The following is a 17,970-nucleotide window of genomic DNA, read 5'->3' as shown; positions in this document are numbered from 1 at the left end:
AGTGGAGGAATGCCCGAAATCAAGGTCCTCACGGACTTTAAAAGCAGAGCCACCCAGCTGGCCAGTGAGGATCTGGACCATTCCTGTTCTGACAGTGAGGTCGACAGTGCTCTCCCAAGTGAGGATCCAGCAGTGTAACATCCAACCATACTGTGACTGATGTGTCCTGTTTCACAGGCCACTGCCATGCATTAATTATCTCCCCTTGCTTTCACAGACACATCGGTCACAGGCGACGGTGTCCACGACCCAGGGCCTCCACTCAAGCCCCGAAGAAATCTCTGAAGAGGAACCTGGAGGTACCCTCTCTGAGGTCCCATCACAGCTTCACCCACACCCTCCACCAGTGCAGAGACACACACCTCAGTGGGACCTAGCTTTAGAGTAGCCTTAGGATCACAACCTGGTGAGCACACCGCACTGTCTGATCCACAGCAGGTGGTGGCAGGGACTTCCCAGGTGTCTGGCACCCTGAGGACAGCCGGAGGCCAGAAATTTACTGAGTCCCAGTCAGACGACAAGCCTCTGGACTTGGTCATGTCACAGTTGCTGGAGCTGCAAAGGCAAGCTTGGGAATATCAGGAAGGGATGTCCACTGCATTCCTCAGATTGCAAGGCAGAGTGGAGGAGTCTGTCCACCTTCAGGCAGAGGTGATAGCGCTGGCATGCCAATGCACTGAGGTCAACACTGGAAGGATGGTGGCGCCATGGAGACATTGGTCCAGGATGTCGCTCCTGCACTGCTGCATGGGCTGAACTCCATCACTGACGCCAATGTTGGCCTCCAACAGTGTGTATACAGGAGGAGTGTGGGGCAACTCAATCTCACTCCAGCTACCCCTTCTCCTCAAAGAGACAGTCAAGGGCCCTTGGGCACCCATAGGGAGGAGGATCAACAGGTGCAACTCCAGGACCATCCATCCAGGTGACTCTGGGAATGACCAGCCCAGCCGAATCCCCTCTTCCTATGACCTCAACAACTCCAGCTCCACAGGCCAAGGAGGGTGCCACTGCCACACAGCAGGTCTCCAAATGCAGGCCAGGGCCTTCAAGGTCTCAGCCCTCCAGGGGACGCCCATCAAGATCATCACAGACAGGGCATAGCAGTCAGCAGGCTATCTCCACTTCCGCTGTGGATGTTTGGGGAGCACCAAGATGTAGTGGCAGGGTTAGAAAGGTTAAGAAGATATAGTTGCACAGTCTGGTCATGGGTGTTAATCACTTGAACATTATGTTCACTTTTGTCAATAAACTCCAAAGAATGCCTCCCTGCCTATGGCTTCTTGTTCTGATGAGCAGTGTTCATGTCTCTCAGTTGTGAAACCTTTCTGCACAAGATAAAGGCAGGTGTCTCAGTCTACTGCCTCTTCCCTGTGCCCTGTACGTCTTCAGACTAAAATGATGGTCCGGCCTCAACTCCCTGGACACATTAATGATGCCTGCACCTTGACGGTGCCTGGCATTGTTGCCAGAATATCATGGGAGGCATCACAGAGTTCTGTTATTCTCTGTTTGTGCCCTCAGCCCATCTCTTCAGCATCAACGATCAGCGTCGCTGTGCTCCTGAAGGGGTCAGGTGCTGAAGGTGGAAAAAAATCAGATGTTTTTTAAAGTTTCATGGCTGCCTCTCTATGATATGACCCTGATCACAGAGCGCAAGCGAGCTGCCCTCAGCCAGACAGGAGTCAGATATTCACAGAGGTTCTGTGAGGATCTATGGAGTGTCCTCACCGCCTGTCGTCATCATCCTCCTGCAATCGAGCAATTATTAGGGCCTCCACTGCGTCTCCATGACAGGAGCATTATCACAGAGGGTATGCGCGCTGCCATAAGCCAGACTGGAGTCAAACGTTCATAGATGCAATGTGAGGATCTTATGGTATCTTCTCACTGCATGTAGTCATCATCCTCCACAAATCGAGCACTAAGAGGGCCTCCCGAGCATTCCTTCCTCGTCCGGCTATTGTGAGGGCCTCATCCCCATAATCGTCACCTTCGAGGACCTCCTCAGCCTCATCTCCGTCGACATCCTCCTCATTGGAGGAGACCTCCAGCTCCTCCATCTCCTCCTCTGCCAGTTCCTCTCCCTATGGCAGTGCCAGGTTGTAAAGGGTGTAGCAGGCGATGACGATGCCTGACACCCTCTGTGGACTATATTGCAGGGCTCCACCAGACCGGTCCAGGCACGGGAACCTCATTTACAGCATCTCGATGGTCTGCTCCACCAAATTGCAAGTTGCAGCATGGGCCTCATTATACTTTCGCTCTTCTGCAGTCTGAGGCTGCCAGACATATGTCATCAGCCATGTCCTCTGTGTGTAGCCTTTGTACCCGAGGAGCCATCCCTGCAGCCTCTGTGGACCCTGAAAGATGTCGGGGACCTGGAACCGACTGAGAATGTAGGAGTTGTGCACGCTCCATGGAAACTGTGCGCAGACCTGTAGGATGCATTTGTGGTGGTTGCACACCAGCTGCACATTCAGCCAGTGGAAGCCCTTGTGGTTGACATAGTTGACCTCATGTTGCGACGGAGATCTGAACACCACCTGAGGGCTGTCGATGGTGCCCTGCACCTGTGGGAAACCTGAGATCTGGGCAAACCCAATCACCCTTGCGTCCTGGCTCTCCTGGTCCTGGGCGAAATGCACAAAGTTGTGTGATTCATTTGTGGGTGGTGGCTTGTGTTATCCCACTGAGGTCACCTGCAGAGCCCTGAAAGGAGCCACTGGCGTAGAAATTGAGCACCACTGTCACTTTCACGGCCACTGGCAGTGAATGCCTTTCATGTGTCATGGCGCTAAATCCTGCAGTAGCTGGCAGATGTTACCGACCAGTTCCCTAGACATGCACAGTCTTTGATGACTCTGGTTCTTGGTCATCTGCAGGAATGAAAGGCGGCGTCAATAGACCCTGGGTCTAGCTAGGCGCCGACCAGGAAACAGCTCACTGTGGCTCTTCAGTGGCCTGTGTAGATGGCCCCAGCTGCCCCTTCTTCTAGAGGGTGCTGCTCCTCTCTCTGCGCAGCCAGGCACCTGCTCTCTTCTCCGTTGTCATCTCTCTCTGTACACCTCAAGACATAATTCACCAGGCTCCATGGTCCTGATGTACTCCTCCTGCAGGATGAAAGAGAGAGAGAGAGAGACCCATGGGTTAGTTTAGGTGTACTAAGAACATCTCTCGGTTAAGTCTGAAGGCCCTTAACACATCCCACATTGTGCTGGCCACCATTTAGATGGCCAGAATTTAGTGTACTGCATGGCTGCCTGAAATCCAACCCACTTCCGCCCCACTCCACCTGACTGAGTAGCAGCAACTTTGCCCACTGGGCTGCATGCTGTATCTCAGCTCAGGCACAGGCATTCCCCTAACCCACACTGTAAGGCTGCACTGTTAGCTTGAACCATGGGGATACTGGTCCAAACTGGGATGATGAGATTGCAAGGGGCTGTGAGCACCTCCACCAGTGACTACTTCAGGGCCAGCTTTTAACAAGAAGATTGTACAACTTGCCCAGTTGTCCAACTGTTCTGCAGTCCACTAAAATGCTCATTAGTTTACAGACTGTGCTCAAGGGGTGAAAAGCTCTGGAGCATTTGGTGGTACTTTCATGCCCCTGCGATGCTTGAATGGGAAGATAAGCTAAAGGCCTGCCTCCCCCCCATGCACTTCCACCTTGAAGTCCAACAGGCGTCCCTCGTGAGTGCTCCACATGTTATATTGCACTCACCTCTGAGATCCCCTCAAAGTGCAGCCCGCCAAATGTACGTCTTTTGTATGCTGCTGTGAAACATGTCGGAGTGATGGGTGGATGATGCAGCGGGGCAGGGGGGAATGAATCCGGAGGGCTAGCTTTACAATGATATGCTGATGTATTACAATGAGGTTCCCAACGTCCAATGGTGGGAAAGGTGGCCCGCCATTGACGGGCTGAGCGGACGATCGCAAACCGGTTTCACGATGTTGTGAAACCGATTTTTGGCCTTCTTGCCATATTGTCCGCTCACACCATCGAACATGCCCAACGCCAGTGGGCACGGTCAATTCAACCCTTAGTCTTAAAAAATTGGGCTAGACAGGTGGAAGGGGCAACAATAGGAGAGCACTTTGGCAGTAGTGATCATAATTCAGGAGGGTAGTAGGAAAGTCAAAACAGCAGTAGCGATAGGGAATTCAACAGTTAGGAAAACAGGCAGGCACTTCTGCAGCCACAGATTTGATTGCAGGATAATATGTTGTCTCCCTGGTGTCAGATTTGGAGGACACTGAGTGGCTGCAGAACATCCTAAGGTGGAGGGTGAGCAGCTCGACGTTATATTGGTGCCAACAACACAAGTTAGAGGGATGAGGTTTTGCAAGCAGATTTTAAGGTGCTGAAGATAAATTATTAAGCAGGACCTCAGCAGTAGTGATCTCCAGCTTACTCCCCATGCCACATGCTGGTCAGCAATAAAAGGAAGAATCCCTCATGCCTTCTTGTTCAGCTTATTTACTTGTCCTGCTACCTTAAGCGATCTGTGGACATGAATTCCAAGGTCCCTCTATTCCTCTATACTTCTCAGTATCCTATTATTTATTGTGTATTCCTTTGCCTTGTTTGTCCTCCCTGCGCAGAGAGAGCAAGGGCATGCTCTAACTATTTAAAACTAGTTGGGCCACAGCTAGATTATTGTGTACATTTCTGGTCATTGCATTACAAGAAGAATGTGACCATGCTAGAGAAGGTACAGAGGAGATTTACAAGGATATTACCAGGACTGGAGAAGCTTAGCAATGAGTAAACCTTGGATCAGTTGGAGATGCTTTCTTTGGAACAGAGTAGGCTGAGGTAAGATTTAATGGAGGTGTATAAAATTGAGTGAGGCCTAGATATAGTGGTTAGGAAGAACCTATTTCCCTTAGCAAAGAGGTCAATAACCAGGAGCATTTTTGAAACATTAGTAAAAGGGATAAATGAGAGAGTAGGAGTAATTTTTTCATCCAGAAGATAGTGGGTGCCTGGAACTCACTGTTTGAAATGGTGGTAGAGGCAGAAACCCTCACTGCATTTAAAAAGTAATTAGATATGTATTTGAAGTGTCATATCCTATAGGACTAAGGACTAAGAGCTGGAAAGTGAGATTAGACTGGATAGCTCTTTCCCAGCCAGCACAAACACAATGGCCCAAATAACTGTCTTCTGTGCAGATACTTTGATAATTCTATGATTTTCATAATTGAAGCCTTCAATCCCTTTCAAGTGTAAATGGTCTATGGTCTATGGAGGTGCCTATACCATTATGGTAGGTGCAGACTTCTAGCTCAGAATGAACACATGCTTGTAACCAGCTATATTGGACCCTCAGGTGTCCATTTTCCATCTGTAAGACTGAAAAAGAAATGTAGCATAATACTATAGTATAATCTATTAAATATAAGGCTCCCCAACTCCTTTCAACAAAAGAAATATACATCAATAAACTGTCAACTCCATGAAGTGCCTTCGGACATTTCACTACAAGAAAGGCACTATGTAAATGCAAGCTGTTATTGTTTTATACCCAATCCTCTACTCAATCAAGAGCACTTTAAGCTTGGACATGCAGTTCTTTGTTATTTTTAAACCGCTTAATTTTATACCATTAAAAACTTGAATATTACATGCCCTATATCCTCCTTCAATCATAGAGGACACTATTGCTGGTTCCAATGAATCCATATTGCAGTCAACACCCTTTTCATCAACAAGTTCACCAGACTTCACACTGCTGTCACTGCCAAGGTTCAAGTATATAATGATTGACATAGCTGATCACTAAGGAGTGATTGCCCAAACCTATGCTCCCATGGCAGCATATTGCAAAATTAAGAGCGAACTGCAATGGTTTCGTCCAGAAAACTTTTGGAGCAATTTCCTAATTTGTGCTTCCAGTGGGTAAGGTTCTTATCCTTGGCCTGTGAATTTGATAATTCCTTGTCCTAGAGTCGTATTCACCTGCTTCTGTTCCCTTTCTGCTTGCCACAGAAATATAAGCTTCGCTTGCTGCTGTTCACATAAGTTGGGATAATTGGAAATTAAAACCATGGTAATTGAAGCCTCACTTAAAAGTTCATGTGTTCATGTAATTAATAGATCATTTTCTAATCATTAAAGGCTTTCAAATTCCACATTTACTAACAGTGGATTCATTTGTGATGAAAGGGCAGAAATTTCAACCCAAGAAGTCATTGGCTCAGTATAATTGATTTGAAGAAATGTTTTAAATATTTCAGAAAATGTAGTTCTCTCACTGAGGAATTTGAGGGCTGATTCTGCACATAGGTGCATACTATTGTAGGTCTATAAAATTAGAGCTAATTTTTCTTACTTGATACTCACATGCCTCCTATGCATATCAGGAAGTTATGGATGTGATAACAGTAATTTTTGAGGACGCTGTACCCATGATTTCCCAACTTGCAGGGACAGTGTTCCCCATGAACATGTAATGGCTCAAAGATCCCATCTGTAGCAGTGAGTGATGCAGTATAATATGGTTAATGCCAGTTCTACTATGGCCGAAATTATCCCAACTTATGTGAACAGCAGCGAGCGAAGCTTATATATCTGTGGCAAGCAGAAAGGGAACAGAAGCAGGTGAATACGACTCTAGGACAAGGAATTATCAAATTCACAGGCCAAGGATAAGAACCTTGCCTCAGGAAGGCCAGCAACATTTATGTCATAGAAACACAGAAATAATTTACAGCACAGAAGGAGGTTATTTGACCTATTGTGTTTGTGTCCACTGTAAAAGACCTATACAGAGCCATATGCATACCACAAACAGCAAGGGGCCCAGACCTAGCCCTATGGAAACCTACTAGAAATAGTCTTCCAATCAAAAAAACACCCATTGACCATTATCCTTTGCTCCCTACTACTGAATCAATTTTGGATTCAACTTGCCACTTTCCCTTGGGTCCCATGAGCTTTTAGTTTTCTGAACAATCTGCCATCTGGGTCCTTGTCAAAATCCATTTAGACTATATCAAATCTCATTGCTCCTTGTTTCCTCCTCAAAAAATTCAATCTAGTCAGACACAACCTTCCCTCAACAAATTCATGCCGACTCCTTAATTAACCTCTCTCTTTCTGAATGACAATTTTGTTGTCCCTTAGAATTTTTTCTAATAATTTGCCCATCACCTTGGTTAGGCTGGTTGGCTTGTATTTAGTTTGCCTACCCAGTCTTATCTTTTTAAATAGTGGTACGATGTTAAATATCTTCAAGTTTCTGTCGTAGTGTCTTCAGCCAGAGAGGATTGGAAGCTAATGGTCAGCAATACTGCTATTTCTTCCCTTGTTTCTGGTAGCTGCCTGGAATACATTTCACCCTGGCCTGGTGGTTTATTCACTTTTATTGACGTTAAACATATTAATATTTCCACCCTAACTATGTTTATCTCATTCAATATTTCGTACTTCTCCTTAACTACAATGTTGCTTGTCCCTCTTTTTTGTGAAAATGGAAACAAAGGAGCTGATTTCTGTGGAGTCGGAAAGATTTGGGGACCTTTAAAATGGCAGGTGGGACCTAAATGAGGAAGTACTGCCCACATTTCTGACAAATCCAATTTTTGTGGGCATGGGGAGCTAGCATGGGCCATTATTCACACCTGAGGTAAACCCAAACACAGCAGAACCATTTGAACTTAGTACTGAGTTCAAACAGACCCCATTTTAGCTGTTGCAAGGGCCTTAACCTGCAGTGTGGAAGCCACAAATTGATGGAGCAGGCGAAATTGCTTATGACGGGCGGATAAGGTATGTTTAACTTTCATGATATGAAGTTTTGTAATTGATTCGCTCTTTAAGCTATGAAAAAAACTGGCTGAAGCTCTTAGTGATTGTAAAAATAAAATTCTGTGTCTCAAATGCTGCAGTCTATTAACGGAATAGCTGTCTCTGATGTCAGGAGAAGTTCGTAACTTATATGAGAGATTAACCATTTGAAATTTTAAAACTTTAATGGGCTTCATGAATTGGAGATTATTCACTATCAAGTGTGTAGAATGGGAGCTCTCTTAGACTTTTAGAAGTTTATTTTATTCTCTACCTTGTTTCTGTTGTCTGCCCGTGGTAGATACTGGTGAGGTGGTATTGAGTTGGCTTGGATGGTTTGAGGAGCCATGGGAGAATTGGTGAGAGATATTGAGTTGGCAGGTAGTTAGTATTGATGGTATGAGGTGCCATTGGCGCTGTGGGTGGAGGGCATTGAGTTGGTGTGTTTGAGGAACGATATGGGGGAGTGGGGTGGTGGGGCTAAAGATGTGTGTGCGGTGAGGGCCAGAGGGCCTAAAATCTTCCAAAATAACTCTGATGAAGTCCCAGAGAACTGAGGCAGACCTTCTAACCAGCCCGTCTAGGCATTCATCTGCCCCAGTGGCCTCCTTGCATCTGTTTCCCAGCTCATCAGGCTGACTCTATCCAGCACCCCTCTCCACCTGCCCTGGCACAGACCGACAATGTTGGAACTCATGCTTCCATGTACCAAGGCGCATCCAGCAAATCGGCAAATTTCCCAACCCGAGCCACCCTCCTCAATAGCCTAAACCTGACCCAAACTATTCATTAACAACCATGCCCACAACTTCCACCTCCACATACACTTTTAAACTGTAACAGACCCTTCTCTTTCCTTGACTATTCCCTGGCTCTCTATGTATTTCTAGAACAACATTGGGTTTTCCTTGAATTTCTTTCCCAATACTTCTTCATGCCTTCTCTTTGCTTTCCTTATTTCCTTTATAATTTCTCCCCTACACTTTCTGTAGCCCTCTAAGCTTCTTGCAGTATTGAATTTTTGAACCCTGACATAGGGCAGAATTGCCCCAGATTTGCAATAAATGCGGTAGTGGGTGGGAAAAATGACATTTTACCCGCCAGCCGCAATGGCAGCTTTTCACACCGTATCATTCCAGTCCCGCTGCATTAATTATGCATTTCCAGGAAACACGCCGTTTCCATGGCAGGTGGTCTCCCGCCCGCTATGCCAGCACCTCACCGCTTCATCACACAGGGCACCATATTTAAAGTGCATCCACGCGCACACCTTTCAGTGCTTCCAGCCTAGGACTGCTGCGAGGAAAACATGGCCCCAAAAGGCAAGAAGATTGCAACGCCCCTGGTTTGATGACCCATCCCTTGAGTGCCCTTTGGATGCTTTGGGGGCCTGCTGTAATGTCCTTTATCCCCGCTCTGGCCACAGGAGGGTCAACAACATCACCAATTCAGCATGGGAAGCGGTGGCAGTGCTGGTCAGCACTAATGCCCTGCAAAAGAGAACAGCCACCCAGTGCCGAAGAGGATGAACGATCTCCTCCATTCTCCCTCGTCTCATCACTCTCAACTCACAAACCCATCACATATCCACAGGGCCCTCACTCACTGCCAGTTCAAGGGACATCACCATTCAGTCTCTCACACTCACCTTCATTGTCCTCACCCCGTCTGTGGGATCACTCACAACCCACACATGCCAGGCATACTTATCATCTGGCCGGCAGGCGTCTTGCTTACACTCTCCCCATCTTTATTCATGCAGGACAAGCTGGCCCACAATAAAAGGGAGAGGTCACGGGGTGGTGGAGGAATGCCTGAAATCAAGGTCCCCATGGACTTTGAAAACAGAGACATCCAGCTGGCAGGCAAGGATCTGGACTGTTCCTGTGCTGATGGTGAGGTCAGCAGTGCTCTAAGAAGTGAGGATCCAGCAGTGCAACATCCATCAGACAACCATGCTGTGAGTGATGTGTCCTGTTTCACAGGCCACTGCCATGCACTAATTATCTCTCCTTGCTTTCACAAGCACATTTGGGAAACAGCCAAGGGGGTCCAGGACCCAGCGCCTCGACTCAAGCCCCAAAGAATCCACTGAATAGGAATCTGAGGCATCTTCATTGAAGATCCATCACAGCGCTCACCCAAACCCTCAATCAACACAGAGACACGCACCTCGGTGGGACCCAGTTTACAGTAGCTTTGGAATCATAACCTGGTGAGCACATCACACTGCCTGATCCACAGCAGGCAGCAGCAGGGACTCCCCAGGTCCCTGGCACTTGGAGGACTGCTGGAGGCCAGAAATCTGCTGAGTCCAAGTCAGGTAGTGAGCCCCTGGATTCGGTCTTACCTCAGTTGTTGGAGCTGCAAAGGCAAGCTCAGGAACATCTGGAAGGGATATCTGCTGCACTGCTCAGATTGCAAGGCATGATGGAGGAGTCTATCCAACTTCAGCGTGAGGTGATGGCACCAACATGCCAATGCACCATGGTCAACGCTGGTAGGATGGTGTCCACCATGGAGATCTTGGTCCAGGACATTGCTTCTGCACTGCTGTGCGAGATGAACACCATCACTGATGCCGTAGTTGGCCTCCAATAGTATCAATGCAAGAGGAGTACGGGGCAGCTCAATCTCACTCCCTCCTCCTCAAGGTGTGAGATAGGGGCCCTCAGGCATCCATAGGGACGAGGACCAACAGGTATACACCCTGGGGCCATCCATCCAGGTGACTCTGGGAGTATCTGGCCCATCCAAATCCCCTCTTCCTGTGACCCCCAAACACAGGCCCAGGTCTTGGCCCTCCAGAGGACACCATAAAGGACATCACAGACAAGCCATGGCAGTCAGCAGGCTTCCTCCACCTCCGCTGTGGATGTTGAGGGAGCACCAGGATGTATCAGCAGTGTTAGGAAGGTTAAGAAGATGTAGTTGCACAGCCTGGGCACGGTTGTAAATTACTTCTACATAATGTTCACTATTGTAAATAAACTCCCAAGAATTTCTCCTTGCCAATGGCTCCTTGTTCTGATGACCGATGTTTGTGTCACTCAGATGTGAAACCTTGGTCCTTGCACAGGGTAAAGGGAGGTGTCACAGTTCAGGGCCTCTTCCCTATGCTTCGTACAGCCTTCAGACCAAATGAGGTCGGGCCTCACACTCCGTGAACACATTACTGATGTCTGCAGCTCAATGGTGCTTGTCATTGTTGCCAGAATGTGCTGGGTAGGCGTCACAGAGTTCCATTATTCTCTCTGTGTGCTCTCAGCACCTTTAAGGTGGGGCTGGCCCCCATCTCTTCAGCATCTGTGACCAGTGACGCTGTGCTCCTGAAGGACTCAGGTGCTGAAGGCTGACAAAGATCAGATACTTCTAAAGTTTAACGGCTGCATCTCCATGATATGACCCTGATCATAGAGCACAAGCAAGCTGCCCTCAGCCAGATAGGAGTTAGACATTCTCGGAGGCTATGCGAAGATTTATGAAGTGTCCTCACTGCATGTCGTCATCATCCTCGTGCAATCAAGTGACTATTCAGGCCTCCACTGCATCTCTATGACAGGAGCATTATCACAGAGGTCACCTGCACTACCATCAGTCAGACTGGAGTCAAAGGTTCACCTGCACTACCATCAGTCAGACTGGAGTCAAAGGTTCACAGATGCAATGTGAGGATCTATGGTGTCTCCTCACTGCACGTTGTCATCATCCTGCACAAATCTAGCAGCTGTGAGGGCCTCACGAGCATGCCTGCTTTGTCTGGTCAGTGCAATGGCCTCATTGCCTTCAGCGTCAACTTTGAGGACCTCCTTACCCTCATCCCCATCGATGTCCTCCTCAACGGAGGAGACCTCCATCTCCTCCTCAGCCAGTTCCTCTCCCTATTACAGCGCCAGGTTGTAAAGTCCACAACGAATATTAACAGTGTAAGACACCCTCTGTGGACTATATTGCAAGGCTCCACCAGACTGGTCCAAGCAATGGAACCTCATTTTCAGCATCCTGATAGTTTTGTTCCACTAAGGTGAGAATTGCAGCATAAGTCTCGCTATACTTTCGCTCTGCTGCAGTCTGAGGCTGCCACACTGGTGTCATCAGCCACATCCTCTGTGGGTAGCCCTTATCCCCGAGGAGCCATCCCTGCAGCCTCTGTGTATCCTGGAAGACCTCAGGGATCTGTGACCAACTGAGAATGTAGGAGTCGTGGACACTCCCTGGAAACCGTGCGCAGACCTGCAGGATGTGTTTGTGGTGATCGCACACCAGCTGCACGTTCAGCGAATGGAAGCCCTTGCAGTTGACATAGTTGACCACTTGTTGCGATGGAGATCTGAGCACCATGTGAGTAAGGTTGATAGTACCCTGCACCTGTCGGAAACCTGAGAACTGGGCAAATCCAACTGCTCCGAAAGGAGCCACTGGCATAAAACGTTGAGCACCACAGTCACTTTCACAGCCTCTAGCAGTGAATGCCCTCCATGTCCCCATGGTGCCAAATCCTGCAGCAGCTGGCAGATCTGACCGACCAGATCCTAGACATGTACAGTCTTTGGCGACACTGGTTCTCGATCATCTACAGGAATGAAAGGCGACGTCTATAGATGCTGGGTCTTGCTAGGTGCTAACCAGCAACAGCTCGCTGTAGTCCCTCAACAGTGTGTGCAGGAGCCTCAGCCGCCCTTTCTTCCTGAGGGTGCTGCACCTCCTTTGCGTAGCCAGGCACCTCCTTCGCTCTCTTCTCCTTCGCCTCCACTACCTGTACCACGTAGCATACAACAAGTTCACCAGGCTTCGTGCTCCTAATGTACTCCTCCTGCAGGATGAAAGAGAGAGATGCGTGGATCAGTGTGGGTGTACTAAGAACCTCTCCTGATTAAGTCTGAAGACCCCTTAAGGCATCCCGGAGAGTGCTGGCCATCACTTGGACGACCAGAGTTTAGTGTGCTGCGTGGCTGCCCAAAACGCCACCTTCCTCCGCCCCACTTCACCTGACCGATTGTCAGCAGCTTCGCCCACTGGACTACATGCTGTGCTCTCAGCACAGGCGCAGACAGTCCCCTAACCCGCACTGTAAGGCTGCACTGTTAGCCTGGACCATGGGGGAGACTGGCCCAAACCAGGATGCTGACATTGCAAGGGGCTGTGAGCCCCTCCATCAGTGACTGCCCCATGGCCAGCTTTAGCAAGGAGAGTGTACAACGTGCGCAGTCATCCAACTGTTCTGCAGTCCACTAAAACATTCATTAGTTTGCAGTCTGTGTTCAAGGGCTGAAAAGCTCTGGAGCATTTGGTGGCACTTTGATGCCTCTGCGTTGCTTGAGTGGAGAGATAAATTGGAGGCCCGACTCCAATCACATCAATGTTTGTGAACTTCATGTGAACTGCCGCAGCTGCAGAGGAATGGTCACTTTATACAAGGTTTCCCTGATGCGTGGCCTCTTTCCTCAACCACCCCCCGCCCCACCCCCACTCATGCACGTGCTTGTACACTAATATCAACCAGAAGGCAGCCCTGCAAGCCCTCCCCCACTCAAGTCACCTCAATTGCAGTGCAGCCCTTGCTACCCCTCAACTCGCCTCAACTTTAAAGTCCAACAGGCGACCCTCGCAAGTGCTGCACAATGTTACTGTGCACTCACCTCCAAGTTCGCCTCAAAGTGCAGCCCACTAAGTGCACATCTGTTGTGAAACATACCAACGTGCAATCACGCCAATGTGCCCGGATGATCTAGCGTGGGGGGATGATCCCAGCGGGCTGGCCTTATAATGATATGCAGATGTATCACAATGAGGTTCCTGACGTCTGACAGCGGGAAACGCGGCCCGCCATTGATGGGCAGAGCAGATGTTTACAAACTGGTTTCACAACGTCGTGAAACGGCTTTTTGGCCTTATCGCCAGATTATCCACTCACGTCCCCAAATACGCCCAACTCCAGAGGGCACGGAAAATTCCACCCAAAGGCTATCTTTGTGTCATTTTGACCTCATCTATGTTATCAGCAACATATTAACCCATGACTAGCTCTGTTTAATTACCAATAGGCATGCTAAATTTTCACACCATAATCTCCTCCTGGTTTTCCTGTATTAGTTGCATCAGCACCTCACAGTCCGTCATGTCCAACTGGATGCAGGAGATTACAGAAACACCATAGATAAGGTCCTCCAATACATGCACTTTCCAAATATCAGAAACAAGAGGGTTGTTTTCTTACAGGTTTAGAGTGTTTTGAACAGAACCTGTATGGAACATTCTATAAATTACACAGCTAGTATCCTGAATAATCCTATGAAATTGCAGGCTGTGTGACGGTTGGGAAAAGATTCCAAGGATAAGCATCTGCCTGTTTCTCTTTGGAGAAACTCACTTCTGCTTAGGTATTTGAAAGAGATAGCCAGCCCTACTTTTTTTTAGCTTGTGGCTAGCCTTAGATATAGGCTTAATATCCTGGTTCACAATACCGTCATGTGAATCCTCATGGTTTAAGGAGTATATCATAACAAGCTAAGAAGGAACTGAGGTGGGAAATAGATAGAAACCTACCTATTTTGCTGCTGCCACCATGCTTGCCCCTGCACCATCTTCTGTAATATTTACATGACAGAAATGCATCAGTTTATTTTCTGTCACTTGTGCCAAGGCAACATTGAATGCTGGTTTATCTACTGAAAACCTTAATATCATCATGCTATATGCACAAATGTTTAAATAGTACTCTCACCTTCAATGGTTCCTGGGGTGGGGGTGGGTTGGGGGCAGACTGGAGCAGATAATTTTTCACTTCATGGCCTGGATATTAACCTGGAGAAGTGAATCAATGGAACAAAAATCAGGCAGGTTGTATAAAGGACAGGCTTTCCACTCCACCAGGTTGCTGACAGGCAATGTAGTTTAAAATGACTCAGTTTCTTGAGACCATGCGATTAGGCTTTGGTGTTGTTACATGTCCAAATCAGAAATAAGACAGACAGACTTGACTTTCATTAAAACTATCCATCACATACACGCTTCCATTGTCACAGCTCATGAAAATTAGCTTCTAGAGTGTTGCTACGGGTTTTAATTTAGCCACATGAATCTCCTGCGGCTCGCTATTTAACGCTTCCCTCTATTTGCAGATCTGTGTGGACAAGGGTGAAGAAATTAATGGTTTCATTAAAGTGCGCAGTGGAAAGAAGAAGGGTTTTGTGCCACTTGATATCCTTGTCAGTATCTGATGTTACATCGGGTCTGTGTAGTGAAGGTGATGTTACTTATTGTGGTACTTGCCATCCTTGTCTCACATTATCAGCAAAGATGAACTGTCTTGTGGTCCTTTGTGGACAGTCAGACTACCAAAAGAATCAATGAAGGAGTTCATAATTGCTTCATAAAATCCAGATCTTGGCATTCCTCTCCCAGATGGGAGACAGTGAAATCTGCAGTTGTATATAGGGTTTGGCGATATCCTAACCCTATAAAATCTGACAATGGCAAGGACAGTTTAAATGTCTTTACTGTTCATCTACCCATTATTAGCATCCAAATAGAAAGTAGCTAATCAAGTACAGGGATGTTTTTTTTTAAACTGCGTATGTTTTCATGAAGTATGTGCTGTGCTGTGTGTTTTCAAAGGACAGCTGTCTCTGCATCACACTTGCTGGTTATGTTATCATGTTACCAGTATAAAGTTTCTTGGCTAAAGTTAGTTGTGGTTTAACCCCAAAATTATTGGCCTTCCTGGTGTCTGAACACCTCACTGGATCACACATCTGCCTGGTATACATTTACGTGGGATGTGCTTCAGAATATTCAAGTCCAGTAACATAATTATTGTCAATTTTAGTTGACCAAAAAAAATTTACAAGAAAGGAGAAAAAAAAATCAATTATCATTTGCAGTGGCTCGCAGTTTGAGGACATTCTTATCTAAATTGATGTCTCAGTGACTAATAGCAGCATAACCCAGAAGAAAACTGGTGGCCACTTTTATGACAAATAAGGCACCACAAGATATAAGATGTGTGTTTCTTTGTTATTGGATCTGATGCTGCAGGGCATTTTGGTATGGTTAGCTGAATGTAGTTTATCATCAATTAGACATAAATGCACACAATGCTTTAAGTTTTTATTACATCTAAAATTTATGTCTGGTTTGGTGTAAATAAAGATGCCGATTGCCTACAAATCATTATAAAATCTACAAACCAAAAATAATTTTCTCTCACATGATGAGTATCTGATTTCAGCCATGTTGCTGAGTGTAGACTGTAGAGGTCAGGCACTTTCTCATAAGGAGTCTGAAACAATCGGTGTGATCCCCTGGACTGTCTTCATATGCCTCCTAGTAGTCAACTTCAGAGTGGCACTGGTGGAGGTCAAGGAACTGGCTGCCCAACTGCCCTCTTGAGTTAAATAAAGCCAAATCAAAGGGCATATTTTAAAAAAAAGTATTTAGAGAGAAGCAGCCTCATTCTAACTAAAAGTGTTAGAAAAGCACAGCTATGAGCTTCTGGGCTTTGGGAGATACTATTAAATAAAATTGTTTGGCAGATCCTGGTCCTGATATGATGCCTTTTTTACATCAGGGGTCAAACGAGTCATACGTTTTACAAAGCCATGTCAATCTTATGATTTAGAGTCGTATTATTGACTGTGAAACCTCTCTTTAAAGCTTGCTTGCAGCCAATGAAAGGTCACATATTTGAAACTAACATTTGCAAAATGGAGGATAGGAATTATGTGCAAAAAAATTAAAAGGCTTAAATTTAGAAAACTGCTAAAATTAATTGAATTCATTCATTTCATTAAAATGTGAGAAAAAAATAAAAGAATTAAAAAAAAAGAGAACAGGTTATGCAGAATTCAAGTGTTTACATTTTTATTTGAAGATGTGTTTTGTGATTATTTTTGTAGAATGAATGTAATAAGACAACTCCTGACTGTTTAGTAGCTTTATTTGTATAATTTACTGTGTGTTTCACCATTCACAATATATGATCTGAAAATCAGTGGAACTGGCCACCCCATAGAGGCAGTCATTTCGCTACAAATATCCCCATATTTATGGGTTAATAAAAAAAATGCAAAATCAAATACTATATCATTCAATAAAAGAAAAAATGTTTATTATTCAACAGTCATATTATAATTATGCTTTGTGATTGTTCTGTGCTAGTCCAAAGAAAGAAATTCTATTTTTTTTTCTACAGTTGCAGTTTGAAGATTCTAATCTAAGCCTTGTTAAACAATAACTGGGTAAAAACTGTAAATGATTTGAGGGTAATGAATTGGTAGCCCTGGTTCTGTAGCAATGAGAGAGCTCATATGATTATGCTTAATGGTTTATGGAAAATTTATGGAAGCAAAAGTGAAAGAAAATAGTCATTTTGACACCCCGCACAAAAAAACCAATAAGAAAACAACAAATGGAATAAAATACTTCGAACTAAAGACACAATTTTACATGATGAATAAACCAGAATGACTTTGCTTTGAAGCATTTCCCAGTCCACATTGCTATTCTCATTAACGTTATTGCTGACGTCAGTGTTCATAATCTGGCGGAATACAGTTAAGTTAAATGTCATTCCAAGTTCATAGTGATTTGAACAGCCCTATTACTGTCACTGGCTATCTGTCTGTTGTATTCTGCCCCAGGAGCGAATCCTAACCCATGTAAGATTCTTGAGCCACTTTCTAGGGAAGAGTAGTTGGAGTGATTTCTCATTGGCTTTCTCACTGTTCTTACCTTCAGACTACTTCTCAGAGGTAGGTGGCAATCAAGGCTAAATAGCCCCACCTACTCTTTACAAGGAATGAGGAGATGCACGCATCTATTGGACACGAATACTATTGCTAGGAATCAATCCAGTATTCAGTCAGTGATCCAGTCTCCACTCAACTGAAATGAGGCCTGATTCCCATGCATTTAAGGAGAATGTATAAAAGCAAAAGATCCAGTGCATAATAACTGTTGTATTTTCCCAAAATAACAAAATGGGATCTTGCTGTATGCAAATTGAATAGCAAGCTTGTCCATGTCACAAAATTTAATTTGCTAGATATCCTTTGATTGTTTCTCAAAATTGTGACAAGGCAAAATGTGGGCTGTATTTAGTACATGCTGCACAGGCCACAGCAGCGGCACCAGAAGTGGTGCTTTCACCATAATCCTGCAGCAGCCAG

At 46.0% G+C, this 17,970-nt stretch overlaps 1 protein-coding gene across 1 annotated transcript in view; it reads left to right on the top strand.

Annotated features, from left to right (window-relative positions):
* stac (SH3 and cysteine rich domain) overlaps positions 1 to 15,321 on the top strand; it is a 222,741-nt gene extending 207,420 nt beyond the window's left edge. Inside the window, exon 11 of the mRNA XM_041190230.1 lies at positions 14,923 to 15,321. Coding sequence (XP_041046164.1) covers positions 14,923 to 15,021 — 99 coding nt within the window. The 3' untranslated portion in view covers positions 15,022 to 15,321. The remainder of the gene's footprint in view (positions 1 to 14,922) is intronic.
* The last annotated feature ends 2,649 nt before the right edge of the window (positions 15,322 to 17,970 follow it).

The sequence above is a fragment of the Carcharodon carcharias genome, chromosome 6 (assembly GCF_017639515.1).
Source record: "Carcharodon carcharias isolate sCarCar2 chromosome 6, sCarCar2.pri, whole genome shotgun sequence".
In the NCBI taxonomy this organism is placed as follows: domain Eukaryota; kingdom Metazoa; phylum Chordata; class Chondrichthyes; order Lamniformes; family Lamnidae; genus Carcharodon; species Carcharodon carcharias.
The sequence above is the reverse complement of the archived record's forward strand: the minus strand, read 5'-3'. Positions and strand labels throughout refer to the sequence as shown.